The sequence below is a fragment of the Enoplosus armatus genome, chromosome 24 (assembly GCF_043641665.1).
Source record: "Enoplosus armatus isolate fEnoArm2 chromosome 24, fEnoArm2.hap1, whole genome shotgun sequence".
Taxonomy (NCBI): domain Eukaryota; kingdom Metazoa; phylum Chordata; class Actinopteri; order Centrarchiformes; family Enoplosidae; genus Enoplosus; species Enoplosus armatus.
In genome coordinates, this window is record NC_092203.1 from 9,769,075 (window position 1) to 9,788,173 (window position 19,099).

The following is a 19,099-nucleotide window of genomic DNA, read 5'->3' on the forward strand; positions in this document are numbered from 1 at the left end:
ACTTTGCAGTGAAACGACTGGTGCTGCGCTAAAAATGGGTAAAAATAAATCAGCGGCTAAATCGATAGCTTCAACCAAAGATTAATGACGGGTGAAAACTGTCACTGCTGCCCCACGGCTTTGAAACAGTGACTTTATTAAACAGGTATTTTATTTTGACACCACATCTGGGACAAATGCCAGTTTACACCATAGAAAAGGCTTTGCAGAAGGTCGGGAGCCGATTTTACAAGCAAGGTCAACACGCTTTATCCCTTTTTTACAGATACGTGGCTGCCACGGCTGAGTTGTCAGGATAAATATAATGAGCTGAAGATAATTTGCCCTCTTCTGCTTCAACTCCACCTTGTAGTGTTACCATGGGGATTTCCTTTACTTGTTTTATCGCTGCTTTCTGATGACGCCGCCAGAGGAAAAGTCACCAAAGTCATTGGGATTCATCATCTGGGAACGATGAACACGTCAAGTGGATATTTCACCGAAACAGTGACATGTTTGACCTGCTGGTGGCGCTAGATGAAAAGTCAGGGGATCACTAAACTCAGTAGGATTCATCCTCTGGGGACCATGAACGTCGGGACAAAATCCATCCAACAGTTGAGATATTTCGGTCTGGTCCAACGTGGTGGATCATCCATGGAGCGACGCTGCTAGCATGGCTAATAACTGAAGTAAAAGTACTTCTACAACCATGTAACAATACTCCATTATAAGTAAAAGTCCTGCATTACAATTGTTAGTTAGTAAATAAACAGAAACATTATATATGGTGGTCTCATGAGGGTCTAACTGTAGGATCCAGTGTTTTTGCTTTACGGAGTAGTTCTTGTTGTTGTAACCATGACAACGAAGGTCCCCTCACCCTTAACAAAGTACTTATTTCAATTTCAGCGCTGTCACATGGTAAACTGGACAGTGGTGGAATGTAACTAAGTACATTTACTCAACTTGTTTTTTATAAACTAAACTACTCCAGTTTGTACAAATACTGCAGAAATACTGTTGAGGTTTGGACTGTTAAAGTAATAATCAGCAGATTGATACAAAACGAGCTCCACCTCCAACTACAGCAGATATTAATGAGTAATAATAATCTAATGATGTAATATATAATAGTATAACAGTACATACAGTAAAAGTACATTTTCCTGATTACATTTTGAGTAACATTTTCAGTTGTATTGGAGTATTTTTACAGTGTGGTATTAGTACTTTTACTGAAGTAAAGGATCTGAATACCCTGTGTATTATTTTAATCCAATGCTGTAATCTGATTACATGATCAACAGTTGCCACCAGAGAGTGTTGATCACCGACAACCTGCAGGTCATTCACAGTGATGAAATGCGCACAGCCATCCTCTCCCTCCCTGCTTCCTCCTCCTCCTCCTCCTCCTCCATCCTCCGTGTAGTGACAGCTACTTGTAACGTCAGTGCTGAAGGAGGTCCATGCCTCCTCCCGCTGTGTTTATGTGTGTTTTGTGTGCGCGTGCTTGGCTGGAGGAGTTACCACGAAGCTCCTGCAGACAGACATTTTCTGATCCTGCGGGCTTCCCATAATCTGTCAGATTAAAGCAGCCCTCCGGATGAGGCGGACCACCTTTGCGCTCCTGCGCCTCCTCGGGTGCCGAATTATCCCCCTATTGTCCTCCTCTCCCTCCTTATTCAGCGAAATCCTCAAACAACGCGGATGTTTCTGGCTTCTTCTTCGCTGAAATGAGAGCCGGACCCGCCTGAGCCTGTCCGCGACCTTCCACCTGCAGCGGAGAGAGGCGGGTTTATGCGTCTCCAGCTGGCTGTTTGACGCAAAATTGAGCCCGCTAGACACAAGCAGAGCCGAGGACAAGTGGCGGAGAGGGTCGAACTACCTGTTAGCTTCTCCCCAGGCTCCTGCGGGAATATGCGGGCTCCGCTGCGCGTCTGACACCCCGGCGAAGGGACCGAGAAGTGTCGCTTCATATTCATTCAGCATATTTGAATTCGCAGCTGCATACCTACTGACCTACTTTGTGCAAGTTGGGGATAAAAGACGCAGGAGAGGAAGCGGGCTCCGGCTGTAAGGGGAAGGAGGTGGAGATGGTGTGGGAACAGTGGTGACCCTGTGGGGAAACTTCCAGTAAAACGCAGGAGAGTTAAAGGGGGGGAGGGGGGTTGAAGGAAGAGCAGGAGGCGTGCTGAAGAGCCAGAGGTGTGCGCGTGTGTGCGCGGAGACAGAGAAGGTTATGACCGCGTCTCCTCACCTGGACCTCGGGCTGCTGCTGCTGCTGCTGGCCTGCTGGCAAACACCGGGGATGGTCGGAGCAAGTGAGTCTGTTTAAAATGTGAATGCATCAAAGATAACTGCTGACTTCCAGCTGCAAACAGCTGGTCTAATCCAGATAATCATGCACCAGGATAATGAGATATGTGTGTGTGTGTCAAAGGTGCCTTATTGGCATCAAATACAAGCAGAATCAAATATGAGCACACGTGCAAAACTGCATTAGAAAAACACAACATTTATCTCATCAAACAATTCTGAAATACATCATGAACCTGTGTTACATCTGTTTTTTATTTCTCTCTCGTCGGAGAACAAATATAAGCTGACTGATGACAAGAGGAATGATCGTTTCTGTTTAATATTAACAGAAATAACAGAATTAATAGGCTGTAATAGCAGTATGATGGCAGGAGAGGCAGGTGAGGTGAACGTTCAGGTGTTTCTGACGACGACGGAAGAACATTTTATTCTTTTGGAGATCATCAGACATTAAAACAACAAAAAACAAAGGAAATTCTCCTAGTTTCCTTCATTTCTTCACATATAGTCATTTGTATTTCTTGGTTTTCATCCTCAGAAAATCTTTAATCAATATGAAGCATAGACATGAGAAAATGCAGATATTTATACTGTATTTTGGACAAAAAAGGGACAAAATTATGGTCCTCAGTGCAAGCTACTAAAGAGGGAACAAAACAGGATGTCAAAGGGCTAAAAACCCTCCAAATATTCATAAACTCACACACTGTATGAAAATAAGAAGGTGCTTGCCTTGAAGACTGATCTACAACAACAGCTTTAAGCACAGCTGTACATCAACGTGTTGCTTCGTCTGTTTGATTTGGGGTGATTTGGGGGGGGGCTCAATGAGACAAACAGCTGTCATAAAACTGTCAAAACCTTAAGTGAATGTCTATCAGGGGATTGAATTTCAAAGCAATCCCTCTCTCGTGCTCTCTGGCCTGTTTAATTAGCTGTAGCAGGAACGCAGAGGCACTTAAATCATCCAAACCGCTCGTCAGATCTCTTCATCTCTTTATCTTCACACAAGGTTAAAATCAAAGCAAACGAAACAAAGTCAGCGTGCCTCTCCTCAGCTGATTGCCAAGAGGGAGCTAATCTGCGTTTACGAGGCTGCGTATTGATTTAGCCAATGAAGTGTGGCTTTTTATGTTTCCCCCACGTGGCCCTCGTCTTCTCCGCTCATGACTTAAACGTAAACATCTGCGTCCTGCTGCCATCGGGTTTAAACGAGGATTTTCATTCACGAAAAACAACCTGTTCAGTTCAAACACAAACCTCCGGAAAACGATGTGATTGTGCAAAACAAGTCTCACGGTTGAGGTCCATTTAGTAGCTGTTCCAGAGCTTTCAGTTGCAGGATTTACAGTTCTGTCATGTTCCTCTTATAAGCAGTTTCATGTGTTTCAGATCATCTAGTGGTAGTTCATGGTGACGTGGTTAGTTTTTATTGAATGTGGTGCCTTTTGTTGTTATTATTGTTTAAGACAAATTGATTTCCTTGAGAAAAAAATTAGGTTTTAGGGCTCAGACGATGTATTTTGCGCCTGTATTTTCTACGTAAGTCTGCGTTTTCCAGCGTTAATGCGCACCAAATCTCCAAAAAGGCAGCAACTTTTTCACATTATCCCGGGTTCTGTCCCCTAACGACTACTGTACCCCCTCTGCTGTAAGACTTGCTGTTACTACGGTCAAGAACGAATCTCAAGAAGACACATTTTCGTCTGCTTGGACGTCTGTGTTGCATCTCGCTGCTCTCAGATAAAAAAACGTGGAATTAGATGAAAAGCTTCCACGAGGTTTTTTTTTTAGAAAAAAGCTCAAAAGAAGGAACATTTGCAGCATGAAGGGGATCATGAAAATGCACCAACTGCGGCCACAGGAGGTCTTTATTAAGAAGGAGCTTCTTTATTCATGCAGAGAAGACTCTCTTTCTGCTCTGCTGCTTCGTATCACTGCTGTGCTCATTGTTGATTGTTATTTATTCTCTTTGCTCGCTCAGATCCCTGTCTCCTTTTTTCGGCTTTCTTCTACTTTGGTTGTTTCAGTTGTTTCTGCTCAAGAATTCAGCAGAACTCAGTTTGATGGCTTCTTGTGGGACGTGACTCAACTTGTCCGACCGAGGTCGAATTAAAATTCTCGGCTAATTGCCGACATTTGGGTCCACTTCAAAAATGTTGTTGCATAATGAGGTCATTAATCATAAAACGACTTGCAACTTTCAGTTGACTCACAGAAAGTTACACAGGAATTGAAACTCTTATCTAGCACGTCTTTTCTTTATATAATCATTCTTCTGAATCGGTCTGACCCCTCGGGCCCCGGGGCCAGAGCCCCAGTGTGAAATGATTGTAAACATTTCTTGTTGGAAAATCAATCAAATGACCACAAAGAGGCTCAATACGACTACAAAGAGACTACAAAGAGGCACAAAATAACCATAACGATAAATAAAACACCACAAAGAGGCACATAACCACTACAAAGATACGGAACACAACTACAAAGAGACAAATCGACTACAAAGAGACAAAAAATTACCATAACGATAAATAAAACACCGCAAAGAGGCACATAACCACTACAAAGATACGGAACACAACTACAAAGAGACAAATCGACTACAAAGAGACAAAAAATTACCATAACGATAAATAAAACACCGCAAAGAGATGCAAAATGACCACAGAGACAAAAAACAACCACAAAGAGACACAAAACGACCACAAAGAGACGCAAAACAACTATAAAGTGACACAAAATAACAGTAAAACGACACAAAACAACTACAAAGAGAGACAAAATGACCATATAAAGATGCTAAATGATTACATGAAACAAAATGACTGCAAAGGGACACAAAACAATTGTTTTGACACAAAACGAGTGCGTCTCTTTGAATCCGTGGTCTTGGTTTTACGTAGGAGGGGTGGGGAGCCTTTTCTTACTGTATGTTTACCAGCAGGCGCAGGTCTTTACTGTATCTCAAACACACACACACACACACACACCGGTCCGTCCGTCCGTCTCAGAGAGTGGTGGGGAGCCATTAGCCAGATTAGACTGTCTGAGTCTATCAGCAAACTGTTACTTTGCTGTGATTTACGGGCGGCTGTCCTGGCCGAGGCGTACGTCACAGACGACTCTACGATGTAAACAGCAGCTGTCACGAGGCCCGCGGTTGTTTGTGTCTCTGCGGAGACGCAGTCATTGTAGTGCTGCAAGAAATGTACGTTTGGAGGCTTTCGTCCGTCTCGTAGTAGAATACATGAACAGAGCTTTGTCTTGAAAGATCAAAACACCGGCTGTGTGTGTGTCTGTGTGTGTGGGAAATCCTCAAAAGTAAATCCTGGTTCCTCTCTTCTTCTTCTTCTTCTTCTTCTTCTTCTTTGAATTATAATTTAACTTTTGTCACTGCAGCATGGTTAATCCACCTGTTCCTGTTTGTTCCTGTTAGTCCTAGATAAGAGGTGTTGACACAGTGAAACAGTTGAAATGATATCACCACACTGGCAGAAGGCTCAAGATGTTAAAGGAAAGGACTATCTTGTTTTTTAAAGAGCAGTAGTATCAAGTGTTTTTCAAGTAATCAGTCACTAAAAAAGTGAACTGAGTGTGAATGAATGAATCATGTTTTGCAGGTCAAACATACCACTGAACTTTAACTCTTAAGTTTTAGTGTGGACAGTAGGAGAACCTCCCACTCTTGTCTTGCTTGTTAAAATGGACCCTTTCTGGAAATATTGACGTAGTTTATTGAAGTTATCGAGTACTAAAACTCTTTTTTTAAACATTTTTTCTTTCAATAAGAGGGCTGAGGGATGAGTGAAACCGTTATGTTGATGTTACGTGATGGTGAATATTGTACATCGTGATTTCAGCGAAGAGGAGAAACTTCAGAATCCCAAAATTGGCTTCGTACAGAACAATTATCGACCTGAGAAGAAGCTAAATGCATCCTGAGATGTTTAATGAATTATAAATTGGGCATGAATAAATAATTTGGACAAAGCAGCCTAAAATATGAAGGACAAACAAGGGCATGCAATGATGATGATGATGATGTGTGTGTGTGCTCTCTTACATCCACCTGAGCTGCTATATTTCATCATTTAATCAATATCTACACTCTACTCCTCCTCCTACTCCCTGTTCTCCCTCCACCCTCTCCTCCATCATTGACCCCCCCCCACCCCCCCCCCCCCCCTCTCCGTCCATCCGTCTCACTTTGCCCTTCGTCTGTCTTTTCTCTCAAAACCAAAAAGATTGAAAATTCACTCGCCACCTCTTGATATCTGCCCGAGATAATTGCTCCCTCTTTATCTTTCATCTTCATCCCTTGTTCTGTCATTTTCCTGTCGTCTCTCATCCTCCTCTCTCTCATCTCCGTCTCTTCTTCGTCTTCCTGACTCTATCTAAGCCTCCCCTCTCATCTCCTCTCCTGGTGTGTATAATGTCATTGCAGAAGTCTATTCACCGCGTGTGCACTCCATCGCAGCCCTGGCAGATGAAAGCGGTCGGGATTTAGCAGCCGTAATGTGATGGGAGTTCGGGGGGTGGGATCTTGGCTGTCATTGGCAGAGACAAGACAACATGGTTTTGAATGTGTTTTCCTCTGTGGAGTGTGTGTAGGTGGAGGATGGGATTTTCTGCATGTTTTTACTGTATATACAAATGTTTGTTTTTCCTAAAGAGTGTGTGGCGTCGTGTAGATGCACCTCGTTGCCAAAAGTATGTGGACATGCGTACGTGGATGATATTCTGGACAATATCGTGTTTGTGGAAGATGTGAGATTATAAAGTTTTATCATTCAGTAGTTTTTTCCTACGATGGCCCTAATGCGCCGTCTTATGAATGCATGAATGCTCTTATAGCTGAATGGGAGCAAATCCTTAACTGGCTTTAGAGGAAAGTGTTCAACAAACACTTGTGGGTGCAACGTTTGGGTGTCCACACACTTTTGGCCACATAGTGCACAGTTTAATCTGAGAAAATGGAAGAATTCAGCGATTAAACATGCGGTTTGGAGTCAATTCCTTACAAAGATCAAGACGTTCAGTAATTCTACAGAGACTTTATCACAGAACAGGTTTCTACGCCCACAGTATCAGGAAATAGACCAGAATGCATTGCAGCCACAGCTGGGGTGGACTCAAATATTGCTCTTTTTTTTTTTCTCGACTGAAAAGACTCTCTGCTTTCATTCACTCCACCTACACATGCTGAGTGCAACAGGTTCACACACCTTCCCTGTGTGCTGTCAAAGGGCATTCTGGGAAATGTAGGACATCACAAGCAGAGGCAGATTGAAGGAAAGTCCGCGGACCCTTCCTTTTAATGACTGCGGACCAGTTTTTGGCAGGCAGGCAGGCCGGCGGGGGAAGTTGTGGCTTGCATAATGAGCTGTGGTTAGCTTGTTAGCTTGAGATAGAGCTTGACATTCACGGTCATACTCCACGGAGTCTGTTCGGAGAGTTGGTGTCGCTGCTGCCGCCTCCAGCAGCCTGGAAATTAGTTTTCTTTGTTTCTGGGGAGGCGATGCTGCTGTCATTTTTATGTTTCGGTTGACGCCTCTCCAAACAAGACGGCTTTGTTTTCATGATAAAATGAGAAGCTAATTTGAAAAAGTGTGACTTTAATGCAAAACTTCAGCATCTTAATGTCCTTTTTTTAGCCTTGATGTCCTAATTGGCTGCAGCACCGACTCCTTTTCCCTTCTGATGGTGTTTTTCTTTTTTTATATGAAACACATGGAAACACACACACACACACACACACACACACACACACACACAAACACACACTCGTCCAGTGGGCACATATTAATTGCTTTCTGCAGCCAGAGAAGTTGATGAGAAATACGGAGCGCTATTCTCGTCCTGCACTAAAAGAAGGAGAAGAAGAAGAAGTTGGAGCGGATGAAGTGAAGTCATCAGTAGCTCCTGACTCGCAGTAAAAATCCAGTTATTGATTCCATTAGATGTTAAATCATCAGTAAGAGGAAGTCATGGAGGAGGCCTGTTCTTCTCTGTCTTCTTCGTGTCTCATGGTGTCTTTATTTTTTTGTCTTTCTGCCTTGTTGTGCCCGTCTTTCCGTTTTGTCTTTTTCTTTCTGTCTTTTTGTTTCATTTATTGTAAAATTTTTGGCTTCCTTCCCGTCTATTTGCCTCTCTTTTACCTCTTTCTTTGTCTTGTTTTCTTTCATTCTTGCTGTCTTTCTGTCTTATTCAGTTTTCCTGTCTCTCTCTGTCCGTCTTTGTCTTTCTTTCTGTCCTTCTTTGTATTTTGCAGACAGTTTCTTTCTTTTTCTTTCCATCTGTTCAGCTTTTGCAAAAGCTTCCAGTTCCCCTCTTTCTCTCTTTCCGTAACCCTTTATTTCTTCTCGTTTTCATTTCCCTCCGTCCTGATTCCAGCTGTTTTCCTCATGAAAAAACAAAAACAAAATCCATAGTTTTCTCTTTTGTTTACGTTCTCTTTGCCTCCCTCTCAGCGGAGGTCACAGCTTCTACTGATGATCTAGTGACATAAAGAAAATCCCACTCTCTCAACGAACACTTCATGACTTCCCATCAGTTTTAACCGGCCCCCAGAGAATCGTTAATATAAGCGCCATCAAGTGAGTAAGTACAGTGTGTGTGTGGACACTTTAATCCACAGCAACTCACATTGACAGAGAAGTGTCTTGCTGAAGGACAGTTGGACAGACACTGACTAAAACACACGTGTACATGATGGAGTATTAGTGTTTGTTGATGTGTTCAGGACGTCCAGCTGGAGACCAGGACACTCAAAGACCTGGAGGAGATTTGTTTATTAGCCCCTTCAGATATCCACAGCATCAATGCAAGTGTTTAAGGTTCAGGTTTGAAGGAGTTTCTATCATATTTTTTACATTTTATTGAAAGTTTTTCCTCAATCAGATACAAACAAAAACTGGATTTACAACCATAGCTGCAGCCGATTAGCTTAGCTTAGCATAAAGACTGGAAACAGGGGGAAACTGGTAATCTAAGCTACATTTAGACAAAAAGACAGAAAAAAACAACACAGTTTGGTGTAGCAGATTGTATTTCACCGACCCACAGTTTGGGAACCACTTGATTAGACAATTAGCAATACTTTGTGGCATGAAACGAGTATCTTGGTAGCTGAGTTGCAGATGTTCAATTAGCCATTTTGTGCTTTGACTTTCTCTGATTTCCTGTTCCACAAGGACAGGCAAGTCAATTTTATTCAATATACGCCTCAACAAGTAAGATATATAGAAGGACATGATAAATAAAACAAAATGCAACAATAACATGGAAGAAAGACTTGTTAAACTTGTTAAAACAGTCTTTAGGAGAAGCCAGGGGCTGATGTGCATTATTCATGTCAGTTTATTCATCTTTAATGTATTAATTTTCCTGAGAACTTGAAATCTTTTATGAATTTCTTTGTTTTGATTTGGCTTCAGGGTTGAAACAAGGTTTCCTGTTGTCTTTGTGTTTTCTTTGCTGCAGCAGGACATGAATGCTTTGCAAACTAGATGTGTAGACTATAAAGTGTGTAACTGACCGTCCGTAAGAAGTAATAAAAATGTGTGTGTGTGTGTGTGTGTGTGTTAACAGCCGTGCCAGCAGCCCCGGTGAATGTATCGGTGACCCAGCTCAGGGCGCACTCGGCCATGGTGACCTGGAACGTCCCTCAGGGAGACACTGTCATTGGATACGCCATCTCACAGCAGGTACAGTGAAGTAGTATCATGACTGTGTGTGTGTGAATATTTACTATCAGCATGCATGGCATCTGAGCTCAAAGATTGATTTTTCTTAATTGGTTTAATCCCCAAAAAGCTTGAAAAATAATTTGTCAGGCTGCTCATTAGACTCAGTCAATCTGCCTCGTGTCAGATTTACCCTGATGTAACCCTTTCTGTCTCCGCACGCTCATTTGTTCAAAGGCCAATTAATTTTGAAGGGATACAAATTGAAGGGATATAAATTATGAATTGAATGCCCAGAAAAGTTGGATCGCTGCCAGGCTCAGGGCTATAGCACAGCTTTTCCAAAGTTGAATTATGTATTTTTTGTGGTCGTCTTCATCTCTCGAGGAGTGGATTCTCGTCCTGCTGTCCACAGGGATTTTTTTTAAAACGCTGCGTCATTCCCGAGGCCAGCGGGCAGTCGGCATTTTACCCCGAAGACACTTTGAATCACGAGGGGTGTCTCCTTTTAAAAGTTTGGGAATGTCAAGGGGATTTGCTCATGAACATTTAACTTGTTGAAAGGCTTGTTAATGTCAAGGATTGGTGCTGGTTGACCCGGGTAGTTTTAAATGAAAAGCAAATCTCCTGATTACAAAAGTTTCCAGCAAGTATCCAATTAGTATTGTATCCAATAGTTTTAGCTATTTCACTGCATATACATGACTTTATATATCTATTTTTAACTAATTATTTCAACCATTTACTCATTACTGTTAGCTAACTAGCTTAACATTTTATCCATTACTACCATTTATCCATTACCTTTAGCTAACTACCTCAGCCATTCATCCATTATAGTTAACTATTTCAACCACTTAGTTTAAGCTAACTATTTCAGCCTTTTATCCATTACTGTTAGCTAACTAGCTTAACATTTTATCCATTACTTTTAGCTAACTGCTTGAACCATTTATCTATTATTTTTTAACTATTTCAACCATTTATCTATTATTTTTAACTATTTCAACCTTTTATCTATTATTTTTAACTATTTCAACCTTTTATCCATTACAGTTAACTATTTCAACCACTTAGTTTAAGCTAACTATTTCAACCTTTTATCCATTACTGTTAGCTAACTAGCTTAACATTTTATCCATTACTTTTAGCTAATATTTCAACCATTTGTACACTACTTAAGCTAATTATTTCAAGCAATTCCCTTTAGCTAACTGTTGCTGGCTATGTGGATATCATTTCTAATTTATCATTTTTCAAATTGGATGCCCCCCCCCCGCCACTACACCCTGTACCCCTTGTTTGGGAGCCACTAGAGCCACTCTCATTTAATTCTCCACATATATCACCACATCTTGTCCGTCTCACATCTCTTGAAACCCAGGCTGTTTCTCAGCTTGGTTCATTCTAATCAGTTTTTACCACCCACCGTTTGGCAAAGGGAGAATCAGACATTAGCTGAGCTCTGAGGGGGAGTTGTCTCCATTAGTGGAAATTATTTGGCTGGGACTCGTCTCACAGGAGGAACATCCACAGCGGCGGCGATGCCAAACAACTCCTTTTCCTTTTTTTTCTTTAAGTCTCCTCACGTCTGACTCAGAATCCATCAACCTTGTGGCATTTTCAAGAAAACAGAGGATGGGGATGTAAAACATTTCCTGCCATAACCTCAGAAAGCACTTATGTAAAAACCTTGCTCAAATATTAATAGGGGAGGTGATGGGAGCAGGTAGATATGCAGCGGGTATCCATGCAGGAGGTTTTATCTACTGAGCTCCTTTTTTTCTACTGTTAGTCATCAAAAGTTGCTCTGGATGAGGGTGTAAACGTACAAAAGGGCGGAGGAATCTCAAGAAATGCGGTTATATAAAAGGTGCTGCACTCAACAGTGATCCCATGTCAGGCTTTAAGCTTGATTTGGACCCACATGCCGTCTGCTTTAGGAGATTACTTCATATACACTATCTTTCAGTAACAAGCTGAGCCTTCTGTTTGTGAAGGAGAAGCAGGACGAGCGAATCTGCTCAGACAAAGAGTTTCTTCGCTCATCTGAAGTTGTTCCAAATCCCAGAGCTCCGGCTGCCGAGATTCACACATTATGCAACAGCGCTTTCAAACACACACACAGAGAGGAAGTAACCCAATTTGAGATTGTATATCTGACACACACAAACTCCTAATAATCCTTATTCTGATTCATAAATCCCAAACTATCCCAAACACAAGGCTAATTGATGATTGATGTGTATGTGTGGGTGGACGTTGATCAAATAAATCCATGCTGCGCCTGCAGATAGTGTCTGTTTTAAACTGTAGGCGTGCTCTGAGGTTTCTTAACCTGCTGCTAGAGGAAAACTGTCAGCCTGTGACAAGAAGAGAGAAGAGATTTGTTTATCTGCTGCACTTCACTGCTCAAATGCATTAGGCCGCCGACTTAAAAATAGCTCTGTAACCAAACTTTGTCTTCACCTGTACACTCCAGGGTCAGTCCGCTCTGGAGACACATTTTACTGAGGTTACGACCTTTTTTTAAAAGTCTCAGCGGCATCAGCTTGTCTCAGCCGAACCATAACTAACCAAGCTAAAAGCTAAAATCTACCCGACTGAAAAGGAAACAGGACACGCTGATCTTTTCTTTGGGGAAAGTGCCACAAACCTGCAAAACCTTTCATTTAACAAGTTCATCATTATAGTAAAATAATTGAATTGTCTCATTACAATTCACCTGCCTTATGAGTGACATTGCATCAAAGGTAAATGGCGTATTTTCCACCAAATTTGATCAGTTTCAGTTTGATATAATCACTACACTCCTCCCATATAAGGCCTCTGGAAAACTTTAAAGGGAATCTTAAAAAAGTGGCATTTATTAAGAAAAATATAATGAAACAGAGGCAAAAATCAAATGTTGCCACTTGCAGCTATTGAGCTAAAAGAGCAGCAGCAAGTCTTTTTTTTTGCCTGCGGCCTGCCGTTACCTGGCAGGCATGACTCAGGGCTGAAAAAAAGTGCTTCACCTCCTCCGCAAAAGGCATTTGATATATTAATACTTCTCGTTATTGATTAAAATTCAGTAAATGCTCTTTTGTAGTAATAACGGAAATACAACAAGTATCACGTGTATTAAAAGTAGACGACACATGATTTGGTAATGCCAGTTGTCGCTCAGTATTGATTAAGTTGAACCCTTTAAAGATTTTATATATTGTGATGTTTGAGTGCTGCCAGACGAGGCGGAGACACCACTTGGACTCTGCTGAGTCTCTGGTGATTCAGACATCTGGAGAGCCTCGAGCGTCCTGCCAGCCGTCTATTTATTGACTCTTCTTCAGCTTTTAGTGCTGAACAGACACATTTACTTACCGGGGGAACTTCATTCAAAAGCTTTAGACTTTAACACCCACCGTTGGCTGGGTAGACTTTTACACAGCAGAACAAAGCACGTTGTGAAGATAAATGGAGTGCTCGGCAGGTGTTAACCCTTTTAGATTTCAATGTCAAGACGTGATTATGGATTTTAGAAAGTCTTCTCTGTGTAAATTGCTTGATTCAAGTGCAAAGAAAGATCACTCAGATGCTTCAGGCTCGACTCACAAAGAGTCAACTGAGCATCCGCTGTAAACTCCGACTTTAAAGATTCCTGCTGTTGTTTTCGTAATTCCTGTCTAGAAATAAGTGGCTATAAGCAGCATTTTGATATGAACAATGCATGGAATGACTCTGCAGTCAGAGTATCGCTGCCTCTACATGTGTTTCTCTGTTTCCTCCAAATGATGATTTCTGGCGTTACCTTGCCTGCAGACCTAATTTCCCCCGGTGGGACAGTGAAGTGTTTGAGTTGAATTTATATGAGGAGAATCTGCTTGTTACAGCAGGGATTGTATTTGCATTTATTACGTCTTTAAATCTAGAAATAACGATGAATAGATTCAACAAATTAATTCTGCGGCTAAATTGGGCATGATGGTGTTTCGTGAGGTTATCTTAACCCTTTTACAGCCCGGCCTCTTTGAGTCACACTCACACAAATGCATCGATTTAAATTCCCTCCATGTTACATGTTAAGTGTGTGAGCATGAGTGTGAATATTCATGTGTTTGTCTGCAGAGGCAGGACGGTCTGATGCAGCGCTCCATCCGAGAGGTGAACACGTCCAGCCGCTTGTGTGTGCTGTGGGACCTGGACGAGGACACACACTACAGCGTCCAGGTGACACACACACACACACACACACCTGCAGGTTTATAAGCTGCGACTTAATTAATGGTTAATAAAGGATAAACGTTCGCGCTAATAACTAGATCATTCAGACTGCAGCCATTTGCAAAAGTTAATGCGCTAATGACTCATTAATAAACATGTGTTATGATAATTAATCAAGCAGAACTCATTTATTTTACCCCCTAATATTAGCATTTATAAGCAGCCCCTAATTAACCGTTTATAACACACTGTAATGTAGTTATTGGCATTTATAGACGATGACTAGATGGTTTAAAATGCACTGTAATACTATGTAATGTAGTTGTTTACAGATTTAAGGATCATAACTGGTGTATAAACAGTTAATTAATGCTCTATAACACATTATAAAATCATCATTGTATATACTCACACGTCTTCAGTAGATTTAAACACATCCATAAACAATTATAAGTGTTATAAACCATTTATTCATTGTTATAAATGTTGAAAGCTCTGGAAAAAGCTAGCAAGTGGACTTATTTTACTTTCTACAGAACTTCATTGATGATGAATTGCATTTTAGAAATGAGCTCTTATTTTATTAACCTCATGTCAGTGGATAATTAACAGACACTTTATTTAAGGTTTATCTATTAGTTATTATAGCTCATAAATAAGTTTCATAAATCAAACTGCAGCTCAAACTACAGCAACTCTCTGAAGGAGGAGTATCTAATGTGACTCCATTATCATGACTCTATTAAACTTTTCATAATCCATTACAGCTTAATAGACTGATACAGATTGTCCTTCAATTGGAGGACTCGGTTAAATGTGCTCGTCAGCAAGCAGATGTCCTGCAGAAGTGTCATTGAGCAATGCACAGAAGCCTCGCCAGCACCGGGAGCGCTGACATTTGGACTTTCCACCTCTGACCTTCCTGTAGAAGAGAGGTACAAAAAGAAGAGAATTTCCCTATGGAGTTTGGTGAAGAGTTGTATCATTGTCCAGAGTGAGAGGATTAGTAGTTTAGGGCTTGGTGTTTTTGCTCAAGGACAGTTTGCAGAGACCGAATTTGCAACTTAGGACAAACCTTTGCATACTTTTAGATTAATTCAAGGACTTATTTTGTGAGGAAGTGCCTTGGTTAGTCATTTTTCTCAAACGACCTGCAGCAACCTCCACAGAAAACTCATTCAACCTTTGGGTTGGATGTGTAGGCGGAGACAGCGGCGGCTGAGACCTCTTGTGGATGTAATTGTGCCTCTGTGATGGATTTCTCTCCCTGTGTGATTGTTGAACTTCACATTTTCTGTTATCAAACTGTAGCTGCTGGAAATATCTCAATGTTCTGTTTGAATGAGAAACGCACCATCAGACTTTGTTTTTTTCATTTCTTGCAAGCAGCATCAATTTTGGGTCCCAAAGAAGGTCCCCAAATTAGCCTTTAGCTCAAATCTACACCCCCCGTTATCTTCCAAGCAGTCTGCGTCTACTGTTCGTCCTCCAACGATCATTCAGGATCCCGGCCAAAAACCAAAGCACCATTTTCACGCTAAATATACCCTCGCGAGCCAGTTTCTTGTCATCGTTACATAATCCTCCGTTAATGTCAGCGGGGAGTGTACTCCGTGTTTTGTGTTCAGCTGTAAATCAGAATTAGAAGAAGAAAATGTGATGAAATGGCTCCATGTTAGCTTCAGTATTTCCTTTAAAAAATATAAGGAGTATGGCACACTTTCACCTAAAGACCTCTGTCTTCTTTTGGGGGGGGGGGGGGGGGGGTGTTTAGGTGCAGTCTGTTGGGCCGCATGGTGACAGCCAACCCAGCCGGGCCGTCCACTTCAGGACTCTGGAGAGGAGTGACCATTATCCAGCCGGAGTCCTGGACCACCGTAAATAAACCCACGTACACACACACGACTCACAACTAATCACTTGAAATTAGATTTTTTTTTAAAGAGGAAAAAGCAGGAAAAGTATTAAAAATACACAGAAGGTTCGACCTCCATCAATCTAATTCTTTCCCTGTTGACTACAAAAAGACAGAACAACCGCCCTCTTGACCTTGCTAACAAAGCTAATAAATCATTAAAGCTTGCAGGCGTTCTTGCTGAGAGTTAGAGGAGAAGATCGATGCCACTTTCATGTAACTGCTGTCTTTGTAGTACAAAGGGAGATGGACATTTTAAATACAGCCGCTGCGGAGACATCGATGTCAAGAAAACTTGCGGCCGTAGGTTCATTATAAGTTTAGTGTAACGTCTGTAGGTGGATGATGAGAACATAAATGTGCCTAATATTAAGATGATATAGAGCTGGAGAACAGACGCTCCCGTCTGTATGAAGCTACAACCAGCAGCCGGTTAGCTTAGCTTAGCGTAAAGACTGGAAACAGGGGGAAACGGCTAGCACTGGCTCGGTTTTAGTGTGGATTGACTTCTTTTTCGTCCTTGTTAATAAAGTTTGAGTGCTTACTTGTCCTCAGATGAGCCGGCGATGGAGGGTCTGGGCATGACTCCTCACTTACAGACAGGAGAGCTGCTCATTATCACCACTGTGCTGCTGCTGTGGGCAGGTCAGCCTGGATGAGTGTGTGTGTGTAAGTGTAAGAATATCTGCTTTTCTTGCGCGTGTCTGACGTTGTCTTTACTTTCCCTCCACCTCAGCCGTCATCGCCCTGTTCTGCCGACAGTACGACATCATAAAAGACAACGACTCCAGCAGCACCAAGGACAAAACCAAGAGGCCGCTGGTCCGCGCCACCTCCTCCTACTACAACAACGCCTCAGCCGGCAGCTCGCCCATCTACCACAACGGAGCCGTACGCAGCAGCAGGGTGACGCCTCCATTTTGTTTCAGCTCTTCTCCATAATGCACGATCATTCTTTGGGTACCAGGAGTATTTTGTTTCTTCTGAAGAGCCTTTGTAGTTGCATCAGAGCATCTCCTAGCAACCGGAGCTGCTGCCATCATGGCTAAATATAAAACAACCAGGCTGGAAACAGAGAGAGAGGGAGAGGGTAGACTGGAGCAGTCAACAGGTTCAATAAGACACACGACAAATACACTGATGAAAGGTGTTCTCATCCTGCTCCCTGCTTGGACTTTGTTGCTCTTTATCCTGCAAGAGAGCTCTGAGGGCAAACTTCTCCCACACTTAGATTATGAATGGGCTGCGTCTCAAAGGAATTTCTTCAGTGCGTTTTCCTCTTATACTGTATTCTATTAAGCAGCTTTAAAGTTGACGGGATCAAGTTGAAATAGTATTTATTAAAAACTTGTTTTGGCAGCGATGAGTTTAAAACAACAACAAGAACGAGATGCTTAATTTCATGTCTGGTTGCCTGGATAACAAGGAGACCCTCGTCTTCCTCCTCACAGTGAGAATTATCTCAAATTTCTGACATTTTTAGCTTCGCCCACTGGGAGCTTCTAGACTTGTGCATTAAATGTCAGACTCTCGCACATTCACCGGTCATTGATTAGTTCGTAAATCTTTGACAGGCACGTGGCGCTGCATGTGAACGCGGCCCACACACTCGCATGCCTTCCTGTGTATGAGTCACGTTCACATATGCGATATCCCTCTCTGTTTATGACTCATGTGTGTTCTCTCTTCCAGCTCCACAGAGCCTCCTCCTCCATCAGCATCATCAGAGTCTAGAGAGTGTGGATGTTGGTTTTTGGGACATACAGCGCGGGACGGGTGGAGCGAGCCACTTTCGGAGGGATTATCATGACAAATAGATAATTTATAGACCTGGCTGAGAGTCTGATTTATTGTAAAATATGGGCAAGTAAGAAGCAGTCCATACAAATCTAATTAAGCGGAAAGTGAGGAGGAAGTGGACGACTGCTGCCCTCTAGTGGCAGAAGACTGCAGCATCACTGGCCTCCTGCAGCATGAATGAACTCAAGTGGAGGACTTCAGAACAACACGACGCACTTTGAACTGCAGCAAAGCTCGTTCCCCTGTTGTACAAACAAATGTCGGTTTCTCGAATTGTGAATATTTGCCAGCATGTCGGCAAAGTCCCGTCCGCCTCAAATTAATTGCAAAAAGGTCTGTGTGTCGAGAGGATGTCGCCTTTATGTTGGTGTTCAGGGCGTTTTTGTTGACATTTGCTATCAAACGTAACTTCAGAATCACAACTTTTGGTTTGAGAGTGACTCGATTTATACGTTTTTCTTCACCTCATCATTCACTTTTCGTCTCCTAATCAATAATCAGATGTACAGTACTAACATCTGAAGGAGTGTATTATATGTAATTAGAACATGTACATAGAAAAAGTGTTCAAATTGAAAAGTGATTTAAGTGTAACAGATATTTGAATGTACAGTATGAGATGATGGTGTCAGTTTGATTAAATCAACTCATAATTTCATCATTAAATTGATTTGTTTGGTCACTTTATATTGTTTTTTATTATGAGTTCAAGTCTTAAAATAATGACGAAATGTTCACTCATAAAACTGATGATGTTTATGACTTACGTCACAGCCTGCATTAAAATCTTCCAGAAATCAGACCTATTTAGCAAATTCTGTCAATATAACTGAAGAGTTGTTGCTGATTTTAATATCTTTAGGTTGTCTTAAAGACTTTTTATGTTGAAACAATTCAACATCTAAACATCTTCTCATAAAAATACAGGTGTAAACGCAAATTAACTAGAATTAAAGCTGCACTCGGTGACAAAAAATGAGGTCACGACACTGTTTCTTGTCCTGTCAAACGTAGTGTTAGCGATGTTGCTGCAAGATTTCAGCAGTGAGCAGTTTGCGCACACACATGATGATGAGGTTATTATCACTGACAGCTCGTTCTTGAATGTACTGGGGGGGGGGGGAACAATATTTACAAACTATTATGGTGATTTTTATGCCAAAACCTCTAATTTCCTGGTTTGGATAAGTCT

At 41.8% G+C, this 19,099-nt stretch overlaps 1 protein-coding gene across 1 annotated transcript; it reads left to right on the forward strand.

Moving 5' to 3' along the window:
- Window positions 1-2,218: 2,218 nt before the first annotated feature.
- Window positions 2,219-17,841, forward strand: LOC139306797 (fibronectin type III domain-containing protein 4-like). The gene is made up of 7 exons (XM_070930751.1): window positions 2,219-2,303; window positions 9,895-10,010; window positions 14,097-14,198; window positions 15,967-16,069; window positions 16,663-16,752; window positions 16,844-17,013; window positions 17,800-17,841. Exons 1-7 carry the CDS (start codon window positions 2,222-2,224, stop codon window positions 17,839-17,841), a joined length of 705 nt encoding a protein of 234 aa, XP_070786852.1. The 5' UTR covers window positions 2,219-2,221.
- The last annotated feature ends 1,258 nt before the right edge of the window (window positions 17,842-19,099 follow it).

Bases quoted from the DNA above. Each gene is read 5' to 3' on its own strand.
- LOC139306797 (XM_070930751.1), top strand. From the start codon at position 2,222: ATGACCGCGTCTCCTCACCTGGACCTCGGGCTGCTGCTGCTGCTGCTG. The intron at 10,011-14,096 runs GTACAGTGAAGT...GTTTGTCTGCAG, and splicing joins GATACGCCATCTCACAGCAG to AGGCAGGACGGTCTGATGCA. The intron at 17,014-17,799 runs GTGACGCCTCCA...TCTCTCTTCCAG, and splicing joins GAGCCGTACGCAGCAGCAGG to CTCCACAGAGCCTCCTCCTC.